At 36.5% G+C, this 19,621-nt stretch overlaps 1 protein-coding gene across 3 annotated transcripts in view; it reads left to right on the top strand.

Annotated features, from left to right (window-relative positions):
• The window catches only part of PPP1R13B (protein phosphatase 1 regulatory subunit 13B), a 73,038-nt gene that overhangs the window by 23,912 nt on the left and 29,505 nt on the right, over positions 1-19,621 (top strand). For all 3 annotated transcript variants that reach the window (XM_064460874.1, XM_064460873.1, XM_064460872.1), the window contains exons 2-4: positions 3,982-4,129; positions 10,815-10,934; positions 12,435-12,502. In XM_064460874.1, the coding sequence (XP_064316944.1) occupies positions 3,982-4,129; positions 10,815-10,934; positions 12,435-12,502 (336 nt within the window). The remainder of the gene's footprint in view (positions 1-3,981; positions 4,130-10,814; positions 10,935-12,434; positions 12,503-19,621) is intronic.

The following is a 19,621-nucleotide window of genomic DNA, read 5'->3' as shown; positions in this document are numbered from 1 at the left end:
AAGAGTAAAAAGAGATGGGAATTCATGGAAGTTGGAATATAGCCATTGGTTTGGTAGCAGGAGCAATAGAGGAGAGTGACAGGTAACATTGTGTGTGGATTGAGGAGAAGGAAGGAAGGAAGGAAGTGTAAGATTCGGAGCTTGGTATTCATTGTGGAAAAAACGCGTGATGTAGAAGCCCTGAGGTGACTTGCTTATGAGTGTTGGGTTGATCCTGTTGTGTGACATTGAACCCAAGTATTAAAAGCTTTAAATAACAGAATTCAGAGATTATCAAAGAAATGCTACCATGGTTATGATCTCCTTTAACAAGATGGGTTTTAACAGTTGTTCCTATTTAGGAATCCATTTAAAATGAGAAATCGCAGGATTTATCAGTTCTCCTGTGTCTTAATCTTTGTCTAAGAATGCTCTTTTTTTGTGTGAAGCTAATTTACTTCAGTGAGTGTACTGTGTATTTCATGTGCATGTTTCACTCATATTCTTCAGCAGCAAATTTCCAGGCTTCATCAATGCTTCTTTGTATTTTATCACTATGAAATACTCTGACTCTTTTTCTGTCCTCACTACAAACAGGGACAGTGATGACACTGACTTGAAAATCTAATTAATGCTGCAATATATTAACAATGTTCAATATTTTGAATCTTCCTGTGTATGTTTCAAGACATCTGTTTCACAGCACAGGGAGTGAATCAGTTCCTTTGGTGTTACTCAGACAACCTGTTAAAAATAAATCCATACTTAACCAAGTCTGCTTGAGGAGTGGTATGACAATAGTTGGCTACAGCACCTTGCTTCCTCATTAGTGAGATACCTTTCCCTTGGCTGTCTAGCAGATGATATTGTGAGTGACACCCAGCTTTGGAGAAGGCAGTACTGGTGCAGCTGGAGCTGAGAGAAGAAAGAGGTACAGCAAATTTTGGCCTGGTCTTGTAAAGGAGACTGTGAGTTTATATAGTGGTTGAAGTCTGAATTTATGGAGAACTGACTGAGATGGAAGTGTGAGTTATTCCATCCGAGGCTTTTCTTTCTTTTTCAGCCTGTCTGCCGGTGCAGGCGATTTTGAATACATGAAACAAGTTTTCTGGGCCAGTGTTATCATTGCACCAATAAAAAGCAAAACTTGGAAACCATATAAAACCACATGATATTAAGCCATTGCATTTATCCTTTCATGAGAAGATAACAGGCCTTTCAGACAAATCGTAAAAAGACAGCATGCATCCTATCATAAAGCGTCTCTTGGCATTCTCATCAAGTTTGGGAAAATTGGGTTTTATTTTGAAATTACTATGAAGTGTTATGGGGAAACTATTTAGAATACTGGCATTAATAATTCTCTGTTAAACTGGTCTTGTTTAATTTAACTTACTTAATTTACTTACTTATATATTCCTTAATTTTAAGTGCGGGGGTGGGGGTGGGGGGGAGTGTTTTCTCTCACCCCTGTGGCTAGGAGAACAACTATGGGTTTAAATAGTGGCAAGGAAAGCTTTCACTAGACTTGAAGAGACTTCTCCTGGCAACAGGAATCCTGGATTTCTGGGGTGCATGCGTCAGGGAAGTGGTGGAATTCCCATCATGAAAGGCTTTTCAGAACAGGTTGAACAAGCATCTCTGCAGGATAATGTAGGTATAGTTGATCCTGCCTGAGGCCAAGAGACTGCAATAGATGACCTCTTAAGGTTTCTTCTAAGCCTATTGTTTTATGTCCATATATGACTCTTTCTTCTTAAATATGAGGTCAAATTTCCACTACAAGATTCGACATCAGATATTTATTCTGTAAAAGATTCCACAGTCACTGAATATTGAGACTACGTCTGAATCTTCTACAGGGGAAAAATAACATTGTGGGCTGTTTACAGTAGGTGGTTACATGCACTTTCATTATCTGTGGTTGCATCCTATAGCTTCCTCCTGGCTTGTGCTATAGATTTTACTATAGCTTCCTTTAATAACACTGTTGGAGAATCTCAGGGCTGAATTCTAGTATGTTTACAGCCCTGGATAACTTCTTGTGTTGAAGTATAGTTACTTGAAAACATCAGGATACAGCATACAAACTTGGCAGGCTGAAGGAGAGCAGAAACATGGACTAAAATAGCCTGGAGGACTGAGGAGGAGGAGGCTGAGCGCTTGAAGCCTGGGCTTTGTTTGAATTTATCCTGTGCCTGCTTCCAAAGTAGACTGCTCTCGCTCAGTATCTAGCTGTCATTAATGCAGATCTCCAGTTTGGTACATGTAATGTGTCCCACAGATAAGTGTTACGAATGTTTTTAAGTATTGCCTATGCAAACTGAAGCCCAACTCTGTTTAAGTGGACAATGCTAATTTAATGAAGAGCTTTTAAATAACTAGGTTCAATCTTTGTGGTTCAATATGTGATGCCACATTTTATTTACTGGAAAGATCCGAAAGAACTTTCTTTGCAGACAAAAATTACCAATTTTGTCACATTCTTTAGGGACATCTGTCATTATGGTAGCTTTGCCTTTTAAACATGTTATCTCTGTTCCATCCCCATGAGTTTACAGAACAGTATTGTGACTACAGATGGGAAATTAAGGTGCAGAGGGAGAGAATTGTTAAAAGCATCTGTTTAATTTCAAGCAGGAGCTTAGGGTCAGGTATCTTTCAGAGGATTTAGTGTAACATAGGATACTTCTCTTTGAATACAACCTTTATATGCCTTCAACCAGTCTCACTCAGGAAAAATTGAATCACTTTAGCATCGCCGTATTAGGACTTTGTTTCTTGGTAGAATGTTTTTATCTTTTCTTACAAGGCCCTCAGCTGTTAACTATGTGCTTCCAGCTTTTGTAGTAAATTACATGAGGGCCTACAGAACAAATCCATTTTGAATACAGCATGAGGCAGAGGCCTTCAACGGGGGGAATGTCGCAAAAGAGCATATTATTAATAATCATATTACAATACATTTGCACCAAGGGGGTCAGGTGGGTTAAGTTAATATGCACAGTCTGAGTATTTAACTTTGCAGCAAGTTACACCTACTAACATGAAAAGGGGTATCTCTGGAGATAAATATATTTGTGCACACATTTATTTAAGGTGGAGCAAAGAATTTGAACAGAAGTTTACATCAACCTAGATTAGTACTAGCTCTTACTGCTAGGCTTTTTTCCCTTATAGATTTCATCCTGCTTTTTCTTCTTTCTGTCATCGTGTCAAGTCATCTTGAATGTTATTAAGGTGGGAGGGGAAGGAAAGATATTTTCTGTTTTGTGGCCATTTTCCAACTGGAATAGCTGGGAGCAGTTACTAGAGGAAAAGTAGTCTTTTGATGTTGTAACTTTGAGTGAAGAGAGCACGCTTAGTACCACTGTGGCAAGGTTGCATGTACATTCTCATCAATGCAGCAAGCTCGGGGGTGGGGCTAAAGTAGTACAGGAAGAACCAACTTTTCAGAGGTTTTTAGCTCTAGCAAGTATACTAAGCAGATGCAATCCCTTGAAAAATGTGACTTTTTTTTTTTTTAAACTCAGGCTTATCGTTTAACCAAAGGCTTACAATTCAACCAAATATAACTGTATCTTCAGACAAATTGCAAAAATCGTGTCTGTCATGCAAAGGGTTGCCCACCTGTGAAGCTTCAGGTTACTTTGCCAAAGTATGTCTTTATTTGTAACATTTACATGTTACAATTTCAAGCATCTAACATAGCCAAAACTTGTGCCTCCCCTCCCAGCCTTATTTTCAGACAGAACTAATGCATTTCGGCTGAAGCTGTAAAAAAAAATAATTGTCAATTCAATGCACTGACAAAAAAAAAAAGAGAACACAAAGGACTAAAGTGTTGGCAAAGTTACAAAAACCTGAAAATTACTTTGATGGATTGTGGTAACCAACCTTAAGCATACACTTCCATTTACAGGGGAATTATAAATCTTACCCATAATGTTATTCTTGTCAATTTTTTTAAATATTCTGCTGCTTTTCTTTTTTTTCTTTCAGATGATATTAACTGTGTTTCTGAGCAACAATGAACAGATTTTGACAGAAGTTCCAGTTACACCAGAAACAACCTGTCGCGATGTAGTAGAGTTCTGCAAAGAGCCTGGAGAAGGGAGCTGCCATCTGGCTGAAGTATGGCGTGGAAATGGTAAGTAAAATGTTCAGTGAAAGTTGGTTTAAATATATGTACCAATTATAAAAAAAGGTAAGACTGACTTTTCAATAGTAATGATTTCAAATTTTTCTTTGGTTGTTTTTTTTTTTCCTAGCAAACTTTGATTCAAAGCAGGGTAATTAAATATCTGTAGAGATTAATGCAATCTTGACATGTTCTCCTCTGTTTTCTTCCTGAGCATGGAGTATTTGATAAAAGATATGTTAGTGTTCTGTATTACTGTTTTTCAGATTACATAGACAAAGTATTCAGTATCCCCATCTTGAAAGAAAATGGGGAGGTATTTTCACTTCTAGAAGCCATTTATTTCAAATAGTCTTACAGAATATACAGGATGGGAGTATTTAAATGACAATAAGGAAGCTCAGTGATCTTCTCTTATAGTAAGTGGGTGCAGATCACCACCTGTGTTCTTTCCAATCCAGTTTCCTCACCATTCGGCATGTGAACACAACCTGAAATTTACGAATGAGTATAGATTTTTTTTCCCCTTCTGTATCATGAATAGCAGCTGTTCTGCAGACAGAATTGTGCCAAAATTGGACATAATATCCCTAGCTTCTTCATGAACATCTCACCTCAAAGATCTGACAGCCTCCCTTGGGGCAGGTAGTAGTGCCCATATCCTGTTTGTGTTGCAATTGTTGTTTCACAGAATAATGGGATAGGAAGTTCTTTTCAGGAGTGTGTCAAAACAGCACTGTTATGGATTCTGTTTCTAGATGGATTCTTGCACATAGTGCAAACCTCCAGGTTATAGTATATCAATGTACGGATGTGAGTAGAATCAGTTGATGGGTGAGGATAACAGTTAAGCAGGTTCTTATCCCTAAGTTATGAAGGTCACCCCTGTTTAAGCTGTTTGTCATCTGTTTTGTAAAAAGACTCATGAGGTCATAACTTGATATTGAATTCTTTTGCATAGGGAGGTTTTATTTTGGTCAGGGGCTTTTTGTCAAACAGACAAAACAGGTATTATTCAGGTGCCTTTGGAGCTTTTTTGTATTATCAATCTCGAATATTTTCCTCCTGGGGAAACTTCCTCCTCTTTTCTAAACTGTTCTAAGACTTTGTAAACGGAAAAGGTGCCTCAAGGAGTCATTTCCTAACTGGATGGGAACTCACAGCGTTTAGGCAAGAGTGAGCAGGGGAAAGGTTAAACATGTTTGCCGTTCTAGGAATACAAATTCAGTTCATGCTTAGTTAGAAAAATTGTCTTGAAGGATGAAACTTACAGGAGGGTTACAACTTTTTTTTCAAGTTGGAAATACAGATTACAGAGAGTCTATGATGCCAAGTGCATTGCATGAATTTCTAAAACAGATCTGCAGACTGTGTTTAACAGCATTCAAATATCCCTAATATTTTGCAGTTGCTTGTCTGTGAAAGTGTAACATACATGGTATTATTTGTTCTGCTTTCAAAATACTTTGAGGGTGTACTACTTAAAAAATGTAGAGAATGTTGTCAACTAGCGTCAAAGGGTGACTGGAAACTGTAGCCAGTGATCCTCAACATGAAACCCTGGCAAGTGCAAGCACACATTTTCTATAATAACTTCTGAGAGTGAGAAAATATTTTACCTATGGATGTAATACATTATTTTTCAGTGTGTTAGATATCTAAACCTAAAAGTTTTTATAAAGCGGGAAATAAAACTTATCCTGGAAATTGTAATGGAGAGACTAAGATTAAATTTGGGTATATATTGAATGGGCCTGTCAAAGTTTTCAAAATGTGCTTGAGGCTCCAAGTTTCTTTTAAAACTTGGATGAAGGTGCTTTCTCAAATCTAGCTTCATTTGCTAAGTACCTGAGCTGATAACTGTATAGATCTGTTCCACTGAAATTGTGGAACAGAGAAGACTAGAGAGAATAAAATAAAAAATGAAACACGTGCATATGTTTCTGGATCTCTTGAACAGGCAGGTACTGTCAGCAAAAAAAGATATCCTGCAGACTGATTTTAAGTCTCTCTGACAGATATTTCAGCACTAGCATTTTGTTTGTTGTTCTTAAACGTAGGATACTGTTACGAAATCTGTGTGTTAGATCAACTTCTTGCCCCAAAGTCTGTGATACATAAATTTCTCAGTGAAACAACCTGATTTTTTTTTTTTTTGTTAACAGGGCATAAAGATGATATTTTTTCCTTCAGTTGCTCCTAAGAACTAAATTGAACCCTTTCCCCTTAAGTTTTTAAATATAATTTTGCTTGTAGCAGAGATATCGTGTAGAAAATGAGTTTAAACAGTTGAATGCAACAGTTCCATCAACAAACAACTTTAAACTGAGTGGGAAGTGTGAAGCAATTTGCAATGAAGCTGCAGCATATTGTGCCAGTGGAAGAGGATTTTTTTCTCTTCTCTTACACTGTTTCTGACCCTTCAGCCCTCATCCTCAAGAGGGGTCTAAAAATGTTCTTTCAGAAGACATTTTGGAAAGTAAAATTCAAAACAAAGGTTAATACAGAAATTCATGGGTTGAGTAAACACATTAGGTTTTGTCACACACCATAAGTGACCTGTTTTCTTGCTAGTCTCTCCCTCCCATGTTGCACAGGTGATAGATCACAGCTCTGCATGAGAGAGCTGTCAAACCTGTCCTCCTGTGAATGTGCTTAACTCCTCTGTTCTGCAGGTAGTCCAAGTAAATATACATGTCTACTCAAATTGAAAACAATGGGTCTTATAGATTGTAGTTCTATTATCAAATGCAAAAAAACCATTTGCCCAAAACTTGTCCATTTCGTAAACTGTATCAGTCTAACAAAATACTGTCTCTTCTAATAATCTTCATCTTCTGAATGTGTATGTACAAATAAATGAGAAATACTTCATTTTATTTTTAGAGGGTGACAGAGATAGACCATTTCTCTTCCAGAAAAATGTTATTAAAAATCCATGCAAGTTTGGCTCCAAAAACTATGTATGATTTCTAGAGTTCAGAGAAGGATTACAATAGCTTAGCTGTTGGAAAACATATTTGTTTATTACGCTAGCTTCTCTCTGTTTGCTTTTGTGTGACAAAGAAATGGTTGAGGAACTTCCCAAGCATTGTAAAATGTTTAGGTATTGTTTGTATTGTAATTAAGAAATTTATTTTTCTTACAGCTGTATGGCATAAGCATTTGGTTTCTTTGCATTTGATTTTTGTATTTCATTCTCTGTTCTCCCTCATTTCCAGCTTTTTGAGATGAGTAATAGTTGAAAAAGTCAATAGCATTTGTGCTTGATGTATCGGTACATTTTGCAGCACCTTGTGCTTTGACAGTTTGAAGCTTCCTCTTTCTGTACAGATTTCTCATGCTATAGCATGAATATTCTTCCTCATTCCCCAGCTATTGCAAATGGCAGTTGGTAAGGAGGTCAAAAGACAGGTGTGACACCGAGAACTCGTAGTATGTTTCAAGAGAGAATGGATTTCAACCTTTAAATCCACCCAGTACTCAGTTATTAACTTCATTTACATCTGGAATGCCCTTCAGCAATTGCTATTAATTGGTCTTCCTGAATTCAGTTGTAACATAGAGGCAGGTGACCGTGAAAGAAATAGTTGTTTACTACAAGTGTACTTCTGCAAACCTGAAGGGGGAAAGACTTGTTCCTGGTCTTGCAGTGAACTCCCCCGCTATGGAGATAATCCATTACTTTGTATTCTGGTTTCATATATAGCAGGCATAAATGTGTTTATTACACACAGCAGGATACATGTAATCAGGATAAAAACCGACTGCGAAGTCTGAAACAAATTATGTTTTAAATAGTGGATATATAGTTCCAAAAGAAATATTTTAGCAATTTCTTCTAAAACATAGATGCCGTATCTGTGTTTTGGGCTTTCAAGATGTTTCAATTATTTCAGAATACTTAAGGCTCCTTTTCCTCAGTTTCCTTTTAAGTTAAAGTTTTGAGGATAGGCTAATTTTAAGTTAAAGAGAACTGAGGCAAGCTCAGTTCTCAAAAGCTTTTCAGAATTTTCATCCCACTTAAAGTGTAAGGCACTTTTTGCAAATAAATATGGATATATGCATATATCATGGTTTTCCACTTAGTTACTCATGAAAACAAACATGCTCTAGATAATTTTTTTGTGTGTTCTTTAAGTATAGGGATCCAACCTGTTTATTATTACTGTACACCCATTCTCTTATTTCACATTTTCTTCAATCTCTTCTATTTAAACTTTAAAAAATTAAAGTTTGAAATAGTAATGTGAAAACAATTAGACAAATATGTCTGAAGCTATAACAACTGGGAAAAGGTTAATTGCAGGATTTTTTGTTTTGGATTCTTAAAGAACAGGTATTTCCAGAAAATGCTCTTTGTGCTGTCCTAACTTACAGCAAATACAATTGCTTTTTCCTGCAATTTTTTTTTTATTTAAACTGAAGGCAGGAATGGGGACTCCAATTCTTTTCATGCCTTGTTTCAAGAGTTAATGTCCATTTCTTCTTCCTCCTTTTTTGAATCTGTTTCATGCAGCTAAGTTGTACAGAATGATTAGTGCTTCTCCATTTTTCTTTTCGCTGTTTCAGTGATGCTGCTGCTGCCATTATTTTAACCTCTTTTTCTGTTTAATTTAGGGCAATATATCCCATATTGGTTTGGTGGAAGAACTGCAAAAGTAGTAGAAAATGGCTTTACCATTTCTTTCCATGGTCATTTCTGAAAAATATTAGCCTTGATTCTTCAAGGTACATTATGTAAATTAAACCTTTTATTTTGAATAGCTCCTAGGATCCGGGCCTTACTTTTAATGGGAGACCAGCCTAACCAGGAGCAATGCTGCAGCCACTCCTCGGCATTCCAGAATTAGCCTAACCCTGTTCAGACATCCAGTGTCTTGGTACCTATTTATCAAGCTTCAGTTCTTGCTAGGTTTACCTAGCAATTTTTGTATTTGGGAAAAATTCCTAAAGATTCTTATCTTCTGTGTCCTAAAGTCTCTGAACTAAACCATTTAAATATGTTTACACTCTGTGATCTTCAGAAGACTCACACTGCAATTTTAGTGGACATGCTTCAAAGCACTTGAAATCCTACTTTACTTTAGGAGCTGAAAAACCTGAAAATCATGTTTTTAAAATTCCTTTTCAAGAACTGAGTTGTAAAAAGCCAGTGACCTTTTTCTTGTGCGCATAGACACTGTTGACAGTGTTTCTTGCAGTCCATTTGAGTGAGGAACAAGAAAAAAGAAAAAGAAGAGCATCTATTTTTTTTAAATCCAGGTGTGATTTGGGGGGGAGGGGCAGGTGGGTTAGGAAGATAGGTAACTTGTCAGGTAATGAATATAATTAGCTTGTGGTTTAAATGACCCTTCCTGGTTGAAAGCAGCTGGATCTGACTGTGGCTAAACTGTGTTAATCACTGTACCTATTTGACATGACAGATTTTGACAAGATGTGTTATAGTATTAAATGAATTGTGAATCAAGTGATGAAAATGTATTGTTCTTTAAATACTACAATTAAGTATCCCAAGAGTATTAAGACTTTTACGGAGTTCTGAAAGCGTACAAATTTAGGTAAATTTCGTTATAAAAGGGTGTATTTGTGATGTGGTTCTCTCAAGATTTTTCCAAGATGTCAGTTATATCTTTGAATCATTTTGTCTTCTCATGTCAAATGGGTTAAGTATGAAATGGATAACAAATTGTTAGCGGTGCTGTGCCTGGTAGGAGATACTGTGGCTTGGGTTTTGGGGACAGAGAGCGTTTTGCTTTTGGGAGGAATGCAAACTCCACCTTTTGGTTTCCATCCAAGCCTGATTTTCTTTAGTAATACTGGTTTGACATGGTGCTGCATGTACGAAAGCTAATTAAATCTCTTCTGGTATAATTTTATTCTGATCAGAAGATACCTTCTAATACTTTGCTTAGTATTATATTTAAAAGGGAGATTCTCTTACCTTAATGAAAACATTTAAAAATAAATGCAAGTGTAATTACGGAAACAGTGAAAACTTTGCTTTTTGAAATGTATTTTCATTATTAAATACTAAATGAATAGTGTGTAGCCTCTTGGTAATCATATATTTGATCAATTTGGAAGAAATAACTGCACTGTGAGAATGTTTCAGATTTCTTTTGCGGAAAACATAGAGACTGCTGCATAGAGCTTAGCCTTTATTTGTTCAAAGATTTGCCAGTAATTCCACATATACTGGAAGTTAATGTCTGACGTAGTGTATTGGAGTGGGAGCACCTGCTCAAGTCCTTAGGAGATCAAATGCCAATGTAATGATAAGGCTTTTAGTCTGAGTGGAAACCTGGAGGTTCAAACTGAATGAATCATTTCAGTAACAGAACAAAACATCCATCTGGTGGTGATGGGGAACAAAGGTGCAAAGATCGGCATTATGAGAAAGGTTGTGATGAGGCACTCCTACATTAGGGTTTCTATACGCTGATATTTTGTGTATGATTTTGCAAACTGGTATGTACTGCTGTTAATGTAGCTCACTGCTTATAGTAACAGGCTAGCTTCTAATAAAAGTGCACCTACTTTCTGTTGGTGCCTGGTTTTTTGACTTTGCATAAAATACATTGGATAGACTGAATTGCTACCAAAAGACACATTCTCATTCTTAATGGGAATTCTGTAAAACTTTGCTTCATTTAAAATAGTTGTGATAAGTTTTTCGGTCTTGCACTTTTAGAGCGTCCCATACCCTTTGATCACATGATGTATGACCACCTACAGAAATGGGGTCCCCGCAGGGAAGAGGTGAAATTTTTTCTTCGCCATGAGGAGTCACCAACTGAAAGTAATGAACAGAGTAAGTATGCTTCTGTGATGTTGTTACCTAAACGTTTTAAAAACATTTCTGAAGCGAGATGATTTTCAATTACTTTAGGGAGCTTCAGTAGATACATGTAATACAACTTCCTTATTCCTTATTATTTCAAAGCTGTTTTAAACCTTCCTCAGTGGTGTATTTATTCATGTTCTCAAATTCCCTTCTCTAGAATAATTTCCACTAGTCTGTTGAGTAATGTTTTTGTAGTAAGTTCAGTTTCTATTCTGCTTAATACTGATCCAAAAATGTTGGTGGGTATTAGAGGCTGAATGCATTTTTTTTTTTCCCCTTGTTGAAAGTCCCTACATTTTGAGAGGGTGGGATTGTTCTTTTTGACCTTCTGTTTTCCTCCTGTTGCCCCAGAGAAATGTCTCAGTAAACTACTTTGCCTCCTTTAGAAACTAATATCTATTTTACAGACATCGTTGGCAGAGGTCTCGGAGGCTTTACCTCCTCAGTGGATATATCAGTAGATATATTTAATAGTGGTGATAATTTCCACATTGAAAAATTGCTGGTCTGCTTAGTTCTCCAGGAAAAGGGTTTATATAAAACAGTGCTGTATTAAGTGGGGCTTTTGTAAAAAGACTGGAATGAAAAAACAAGAAGGATTTAAGTTTTCTGATCTAGCTAGCACAGAGTATACTTAATTTATGAGAAGGCTTTTGAGGCTGTGCATTATATACTTAATGTCTGTCAGACTGTCTGAAAGATAGGAAAGAAATCTCTAAGTGAGATGTATATTTGCATGCTGAGATTATCCATACTCATTCAACTAATCTGACTACTTCTGACAACTGAATTTCAAGTCTTGGCTCAGTCCTTATTGCTTTGAGGTGGGATTTCCTTTCATGTTTCTAAGTGGTTGCTTGTTGTTTTGAATGCCAGAAGTAGCAGGCCCAATAACATATGAGGGATTTTTGTATTAGTTAGGTACTTTGTAAAATACTCGGTCATCCTTTGGGCAATACAAATTTAAAGTATGTTAAGAAATTTAAGATACACCTGAAGCCACAAACTTCCATGTACGAGGAAAATACCACTTTTGAATCATGTGTGCAAGGCTTTTTAATTAATCATTGACCTATGGATCGATTTGTAGATTAAAGTTGTATACAAGGCATTGGAAAGGCTTCCTCTACTATATTCATTTATAATGTATTCAACTGAAACTACTGCTTCTGTGGACACTGAAATATGAAACTTCTGTAGTCATGCCCAGTACGTTCCCTTTCATGACATCATGGCCTAAACACAAGTCAGAAAAGTAGAGCTGTATGTCGGTACTTTTAACAGAGGAAGTCTGTGAAGTAAATGTTTTATTTCTGCTGACTCCACTGCTTACAAAGAATTGGAACTAGCAGAATAAAAATTCACATGTAAAAGCTTTTTATATAAAAGTTCTTGAACAGATTCAAGAGGGAAAACCATTTGTGTTGAAAATTGAACTTCGCACTAAGAGTGATACTCTACTTGTAGGTGGACGTCAAGCCCAAAATCAAAGAAACGGCATAAACATACCGGTGGAGAAACGTACAGAGAATGGGGTATGTAATAAATCCTAAAGGTTCTGAATCAATTCTACTCAAATATTTGATGTTTTTAAAATTCTTGTTTTTCAAGATCTCATATGGTGCAAACTGGTGGAAAATGTCTAGATCTTGTTCTGTTTTGATTTTTTTTGTTGTTGCTATAAAGTGAATGGGACAACACGGCTTTTTCATTAACTACTCCAAATTTTCTATCTAGAAGGAAATTCACTTCTGTGATGTGAGAAGCCCCAGGAATCTATTAATTACTGCATTATCTAATCTGTCTTCCTCTGTCTTATTCTTCCTGTGTGAAGGAAAAAAAAAAGACCACGACACTATCCTTTTATACCAGTATTGCCTGCCCATACATCTTTTCTTGTTTGATCTATCTCACTGGTATTGATTCATGACATAGCGTCATATGTTAAAACATGAGAATGTACCTATGGATTGGGATGTTTTCAGATGCTGGTAGAAGAGGTTCATACCCCTCAGAGACACCTCTTTATACTGTTTTTTATGCACTTGCTTCATTTCTATGTATATTTTTTTAACGAAGGTATTACTAGATTTCCAATTTAAAATACATATTACATAGCATAGGCAACCTATTTGGTGGCATTCAGTGAATCCTGGCTTGAACATTCTCTCTTTTACAAGCAGAACGTACTGCATCTCTCTCAAAATTACCATGGCTTAAAAACCTTCTACTCCTGAGCTGAAACTCACTTTACTTTCTTCCCTCACTTTTCATCCTCAGTACTGATGAAGGCTCGACAGAGCATATTCTGCTCTCATTTGCTCATGGCCATTCTGCTGCCTTTACTGAGGCACTATAGCTATAATTTACTATTTTTAAACATTTTTAACTTTCAGTAAAGAGATCAGAGTTCACCAGTTCATAGTTGTGTTGTCTCCATAAAGCACTATAAATTTCTAAATACACATAGGACTCTATCAGGGTAAAATAATGCTTTAAAAGTTTTAAAAGGCAACAGATCAGGTTTTTCAAGCTGAGATGTCTTAATGAAAAAAAGAACTAAAATGTTCAAAGTAATTGTGCGGATTACACAATTCTATGCTTGTATATTGCCTGATAATTGGCATCTAAAATTCACACACACATACTCTCACACATTCACTCTCTCTCTCCCTAATATGCAACAACACAGTTGTTCAGTCACTTTGCAGCTCGTAGCAGCTTGTTTTGTGATTGGCATGTGGGCCTAGCGGAAGGAATTTTTTTCCCTATTCAAAACAGTTAATCATGTATTACTTTCTACGTTCCGTTTCTGTAGAGACCACTAGCTGATATCCTCTGCTGCACGTATCCGTTTATCCTGCTTCCATTGTCATATGGACAATGTAGTGAGATCATAGCGGTGTAATGTGCTAGGGGAACATAACTCTTTCATGACCTCCCCGATCTATTCCTCCATGTAATTTGTAGCACATATACTTCATTTGAGACATAATATCTTTGGAAATGAGGACTGCTATGTACAGTATGCCTTATAATCTCACTTCTTGACACACTGAAGTTTATGATAGCATGGCTTTGTATTTAGTTCAATTTGCTGTTAATTTTTATGGGTAAAGCTCAGACCTGGTAACTTGAATAACACTGTGACCTTTGCGCCATTCAGTATATGTTTTTTAAAAACCCCAAAAGTTTGGCCATAAAATTAAAATTTATTAGGGTACTGATCACTTTTACCAGATTTAGGAAATTATTAAAACACAAGAAAAACTGAGACCTGAAGGGTCTATATTAATGTAAATTGTGGTGGGGTTTATGCCAAAAATGGTACAAATTAGGTTTTGAAAGTGTATAAAACTAAGATTTTTCAATTGTGCCAAGTTTTAAATCAGAGGGGGAGGGGGAAAAAGAGGTGGCTTCAGGATCAAGGATTTAATCAGCTTACATTTACGTAATGCATTAGGCTTATTCATTGTCACTGGTATGCTGGATGTTAGACTAGCCCTAAAATCAATACAAACCAATGGAACATTGAAGACGGCTCAAATCTTACCAAATATTCTGCATTCAGGTATACTTTTATTATGTGTACTGCTTTAATGTTGAAATAATGGATTTTTACTTAATATCTGGGTAGAGCTGAAAGTGTGACATGCATAGAAAACTTTAAGATGAACGTTTGCTTTAATGTTAGAATCAATAGTCTTGGAAAAAATGATGGTCAATCTGTTTGGAATTAAATTTGGATAATTCTTTTAATTGGCATTTTATCCTATGCAGTAGGATTTTTTGTTCTTTGAAACCAGATGTGCTTGATCAGCAATTATTTAAATAATGCTTAGCTTAAAATCATATTATATAAATGCTTAGTTTTCATTAGATTATCTTCCAAATGAAGATTTCATGTTAAAAATAGAATGGGCTAGGTCTCTCCAAACAGTGAAAAGTGCATTGTTTACAATTGTTCGTTGTAAAAAGAATATTTATCTCTAAGTGCTCATTTGAGAGCTTTGCATTCTGCATAACAAATTCTAAAGGAAAAACTATGTGATATTTTGTAAATTGGCAAGATCTCTTATGCCTGAGGTAACCTTTTTGGGTTTTGCTTTTGTTTACAACTTTCCTTCTTGGAAGTGGAATTACGCTGTAATCAGGGCCTGACCTCTTTCCACCACTGTACAGAGGTATAGATATGTGGAGTTAAGCCTTACATAACTAAACATTTCCCTTCAGGGAGATTGAACAGTGTCTCCAGAGTTTCTCTTCTCTGAGAATAGCTGCTTTTCCACCTCTTCCTTTCTTTTGCTTGGGTAACTGAGCCAGTTTGATTTGAACACAAGTTATAACAAGGGAAATTCTAAATATTGGGAAAAATGTTTTCTCAATGAGAGTAACAGACATTGGAACAGATTGGCCAGAGTCTGTGGAATTTCTATGTAGCTGAATAAAGGCCTGAGCAATCTGAATTGCTCCAGGTGGGAGACACTGAACCGGGTGACTTCCAGAGGCTCCTTTCTACCTAAATTACTCTTTGATTCTGTGATCAGTGGCCATGAAACAGTGGTCGTACAGTGCTGGGTCTTGTTTGCTTCCAGATGTCCTAGCAGAATCCAGGCTTCGTGGCACAGAAGTAGCAGCCGTCAGAAAACAGTGAGGCAGAGCAAATGCAGTTGTAACCACTTGGGGTCAGTGGTAGACAGGAGAGGGACTGGGAGCTACCCGTCGTGGTGCAACTACCAGTTATCAATAGGAAAAGTGGGTCAGAGATGTACTTAAAGTTCCAGAAAGAGGACTGACAGGATAATGACAGTTCTCCAGGTGAAAAGGTACTCAGATAACCAAGAAACTTCTTGGAGATGAGAAAACAAGAAAGTAGATGCAGTTCAGGAGGAAAAAGAATGGGGTACAGGAACATGATGGAAGTGTATTTGACTGAATAGAAGTATATTAGTGTAGTGAAAACAGTCTGTATATGAAGACAATGCTTGTTTGCTGTAGTCACTTGGTTTAAATTATTTTTCTACTTGGCATTTTACTTGGGGAGAATAAAATGTCAGTTTGTGGTCTCCTATACTATCATCTCTTTATTTTTCCTCCTTCTAATACTAAAATTGCTCCCCCAATTTAGAGAGACTGATACCAATAAGCTTTTTTCTTGATAGGTATTGATTGAAGCCTTTGCCAAGAAATATAAAGTGGAACCTGATTTTATGTCTTACTATGAAATTTAGCTTTAGTGTAAAAGAAACTCTTGTAGAGGAGGAACACTTCATCATCATCCCAAACTGGAGATTCACACTCTTGTAAATTTTCTTAGTCTTGAAACTGTGACCAATAGATAAAAGCTGAGAAGTAAAATTTTGTGCTGATTAGATAACAGTAATAGTGAAGCTCAGTTCTGTTAAAGTGGCTCAAATGAGGCTTTTAGCAAAAATTTTACAGCAAGTAGTCCAACTGTTTTAGTTCAGGAGACTCATACTTTCATGCTTGGGGAATTGCTCAGGAAAATTCCACTAACAGGTTAAAACTTTTACATATAAGTACACTCAAAGCAGTTTTTAATGGTACTGATTTAACTAAGGAGAATGTATGGATGCTGATGGTGAGTAGATAGCTATCTGATGCAGTCAGTCTTTGTATCCCATTACATCGTGGCAGCAGTAAAGCTATACTGCTTTTGAGTTCTGTGGTAAGGCCTGTCAAATTTAGGCTTAGATTTTAGACAGATTTACGTGTGATACCAAAATCCTTGAGTAGAATCGTATGTCGTTCATTAGTTTTAAGCATTTGATCCATACAAGTGTGACTAGATATAAAGGCATTACACATCTAATAGACATTTTGACATATATTTGTTATTATATGAAAAATCACGTTTTTAAAATGTGTTTTAAAAAGCAGCTGATAAAGACGTTTCAAAGATGGCTGAATGGTATTACAGGTATACTTGCACAGGCAAAATATTTATACATTTCCTTAGCTTGTCAGGAAAAAGTATGACAAAATCTAATTGTGAGGAAAAAGGCAAACAAGTTAAATTTTTAACAGAAGTAGTAACCTCAAGAGAAGATAAATCCATTATGTGCACTTGCTTGAAATTTCTCTTTTGAAATGTTGAAGGATAAAGAGCTTAGTCTGGAATAGAAGTTGGTCTTCAAACCTGGGCTTGCAAATTCAATTTAATATAAGCTTGTAAGTATTAAGTACTGTCTGGTTGTAACATTTAACAATGTGCTTCGAAGAGGCTGCCATTCACATAAGACAGGTTTTAATCAAATTTGTTTAAAACAAATAACTATGTCAGTCTTGGAAATCTAAATTATTTCTGGGGTCTCACAGCAAAGTCTAAGCAAATAATTCTATTAAAAGATGATAAAAAGAAATTTAGGCAAAAGGAATTCGAAGAGTTTGCAGAGAAAAAAAATATTTTTCTGAAGAAATTTTATTGCAGGCATCCTGGAACATTTTGACCATGTGAAAAAGCCTGGTAATTAAATCAGATCCAAGTTTTTCTAATTTTCTGCTGCAACTTCGTCTGTTGCTTTTGTAAGGAGACAAAAATGAGTGTATCTGCCACTTTTACAGTCAAGGGTGTTCCCTTGTCTACCACATACATCCCTAAAATTATTTTTACCCGTCAGAGATGCGAGCTTTGCTGCCCCTACCGCAGCCTTCTGCACCATCAGACTTCTAGTTCAAGCCCCGGCTCAGTTTAATAGAGTTTGGATTCTCCTCAGACTGATACAGTTCTTTAAGTCTCTCTGAAGCATTTTCCCGACAGCTGGTAGTATCTTGCTCTTCAAAAAATAGAAAAACTAATCCAACTGAAGGGGAAAAAAATAATTAAATTAGGAATTAAAAAAATGTTACACAGTCTAAAGCTAATTTAATGCTTACAAATAGCTTTTGAATTCTTGCTGGACTAGAAATCCCAGTCTTTTCACACCTCCAGTGAAGGATAGTTATGTAGCGTAACATCTCTGCAAGACTAATAACTCTCCGATCTCATAGAAAGAACTTCTACAAAACTGTAGGGAATTGAAATGGTCCAGACCTCATGCCTCACTCAGAGGCCTCTTGTAAACTTTTTTGGCAGATTCACATCATTCTTGGATTTGGAATGTCATGAACCATGTTTTGACATGTCTTGTACAAGCTCAAACAGATTTCAATCCATAATGGACAAAGTCACCAGATACTTATATTTTGGGAGAATAATTTGATAAATTTCATAACACTTATTCTGTTATCATTTTTCTGTTATAATTTTAATTATGGTAGCATTAGTTTATTACTAATATTAGCTCTTAATATCTGACTTCATTTGTTGTAAGGAGTCTGAAGGTAGTTTGACTAATTGGGAACAGGAAACACACTTGGAACCCACTTGGAACATTCTGAAAGGACTGTTTTCCTCCATGTCCTCTCCATGTATTTACATAATTTTTAATGTCTGTCACTGCAGATCCCAAATATTGATCTAGATGGCTGTGGGTATGAGAGAAACTCACAGTATGCAGACTTGTAGTATGCAGACATTATACACATTCAGTTGTAGTATACAGACTTTGTAGCTCTGCTGCGCTTCCAGGCATGAAAGATATTTCTGCTCAACCAGTTTCAGGGAACAAAGACGTTATTTTCTAGTCCGTAACAGCCAACAGGTGGCTTTCCATTTTGCAGAGGAGGAAAGACCTAAACTGAACCATTTACTCAATGTACATGTTTAGTTTCCACTTTTACAGGTCTGACTTAGGTTTTCCTCAGGCATGGCTTTGCAGTTTTACAGCAATACTTAGTTGTAGAAGTCCATGGAAGGGGGAGGATGAGAAGTCCTGTCTGTTTATTTATTTAACCTCTAACTACGGTACCTATTTTCATATATTTGTATTGTGAACCTGGAGCAATAGAATTCACTCTTTTCCCTAGATTTCTAACTAAATGAAGCATGTGGAGAATTGCCTCCAGTTGCCACCGCACATTGTGATCCTGAGTTGCTTGGACCTTATTTAAAATTAGAAGAGTTTAGAATAAAAAAGTGCTTCAGCTGATGCATAACATCATACACATTAGCTCATAAAGTAAATGTTACTTAAAGAGTCCATTTGTTATTTTTCATGAAGTATTGCTGTGCTTTCGCAATCCTTATACCAGCACTGTAAACTTCAGTGCCTTTTGTCACAGTTGTATGCTTTTGCAGTCACATTAGTATTGTTTTTAGTTAAGCCAAATATTTTAATATTAAATTATTCTAAGGAAGATGGGACTTGTCCTTTCCTTTATTTCTGCAGTTCCTTACAGGAGACAGGTTAGGAAATTCACTGTGTCAGTGCAGAGCTACAAGTTCAATTGTGAAAGCTTGAGAGTTTAGACTACCCCTCTGTCTCTCTGAGCAGCTTTCAGTTCTGAGCAGGAGTCTCTTCTGGCACTTAGAAGGCCAACTATTCCTTTTCAGGCCACCTTTAGAATTCTCACTTTTAAGTAGCTGTGTCATCTGCAGATTAGTGTTTCTTCTCCTCTTTTCCATGCTCTTTGTTTCTTCTTGTGCAGTGCTGCTGTGGCCTCCTTTCTTTGACACACCTTTTAATGTTCACTGACTTGTTCATTTACTTTCCTGTCCATCTAGCCTGTGGACTGCTAGCATACCTATTTCC

Source organism: Phalacrocorax carbo, chromosome 9, assembly GCF_963921805.1.
Source record: "Phalacrocorax carbo chromosome 9, bPhaCar2.1, whole genome shotgun sequence".
In the NCBI taxonomy this organism is placed as follows: domain Eukaryota; kingdom Metazoa; phylum Chordata; class Aves; order Suliformes; family Phalacrocoracidae; genus Phalacrocorax; species Phalacrocorax carbo.
Note: the sequence above shows the minus strand (reverse complement) of the source record. Positions and strands in the feature narration are given on the sequence as shown.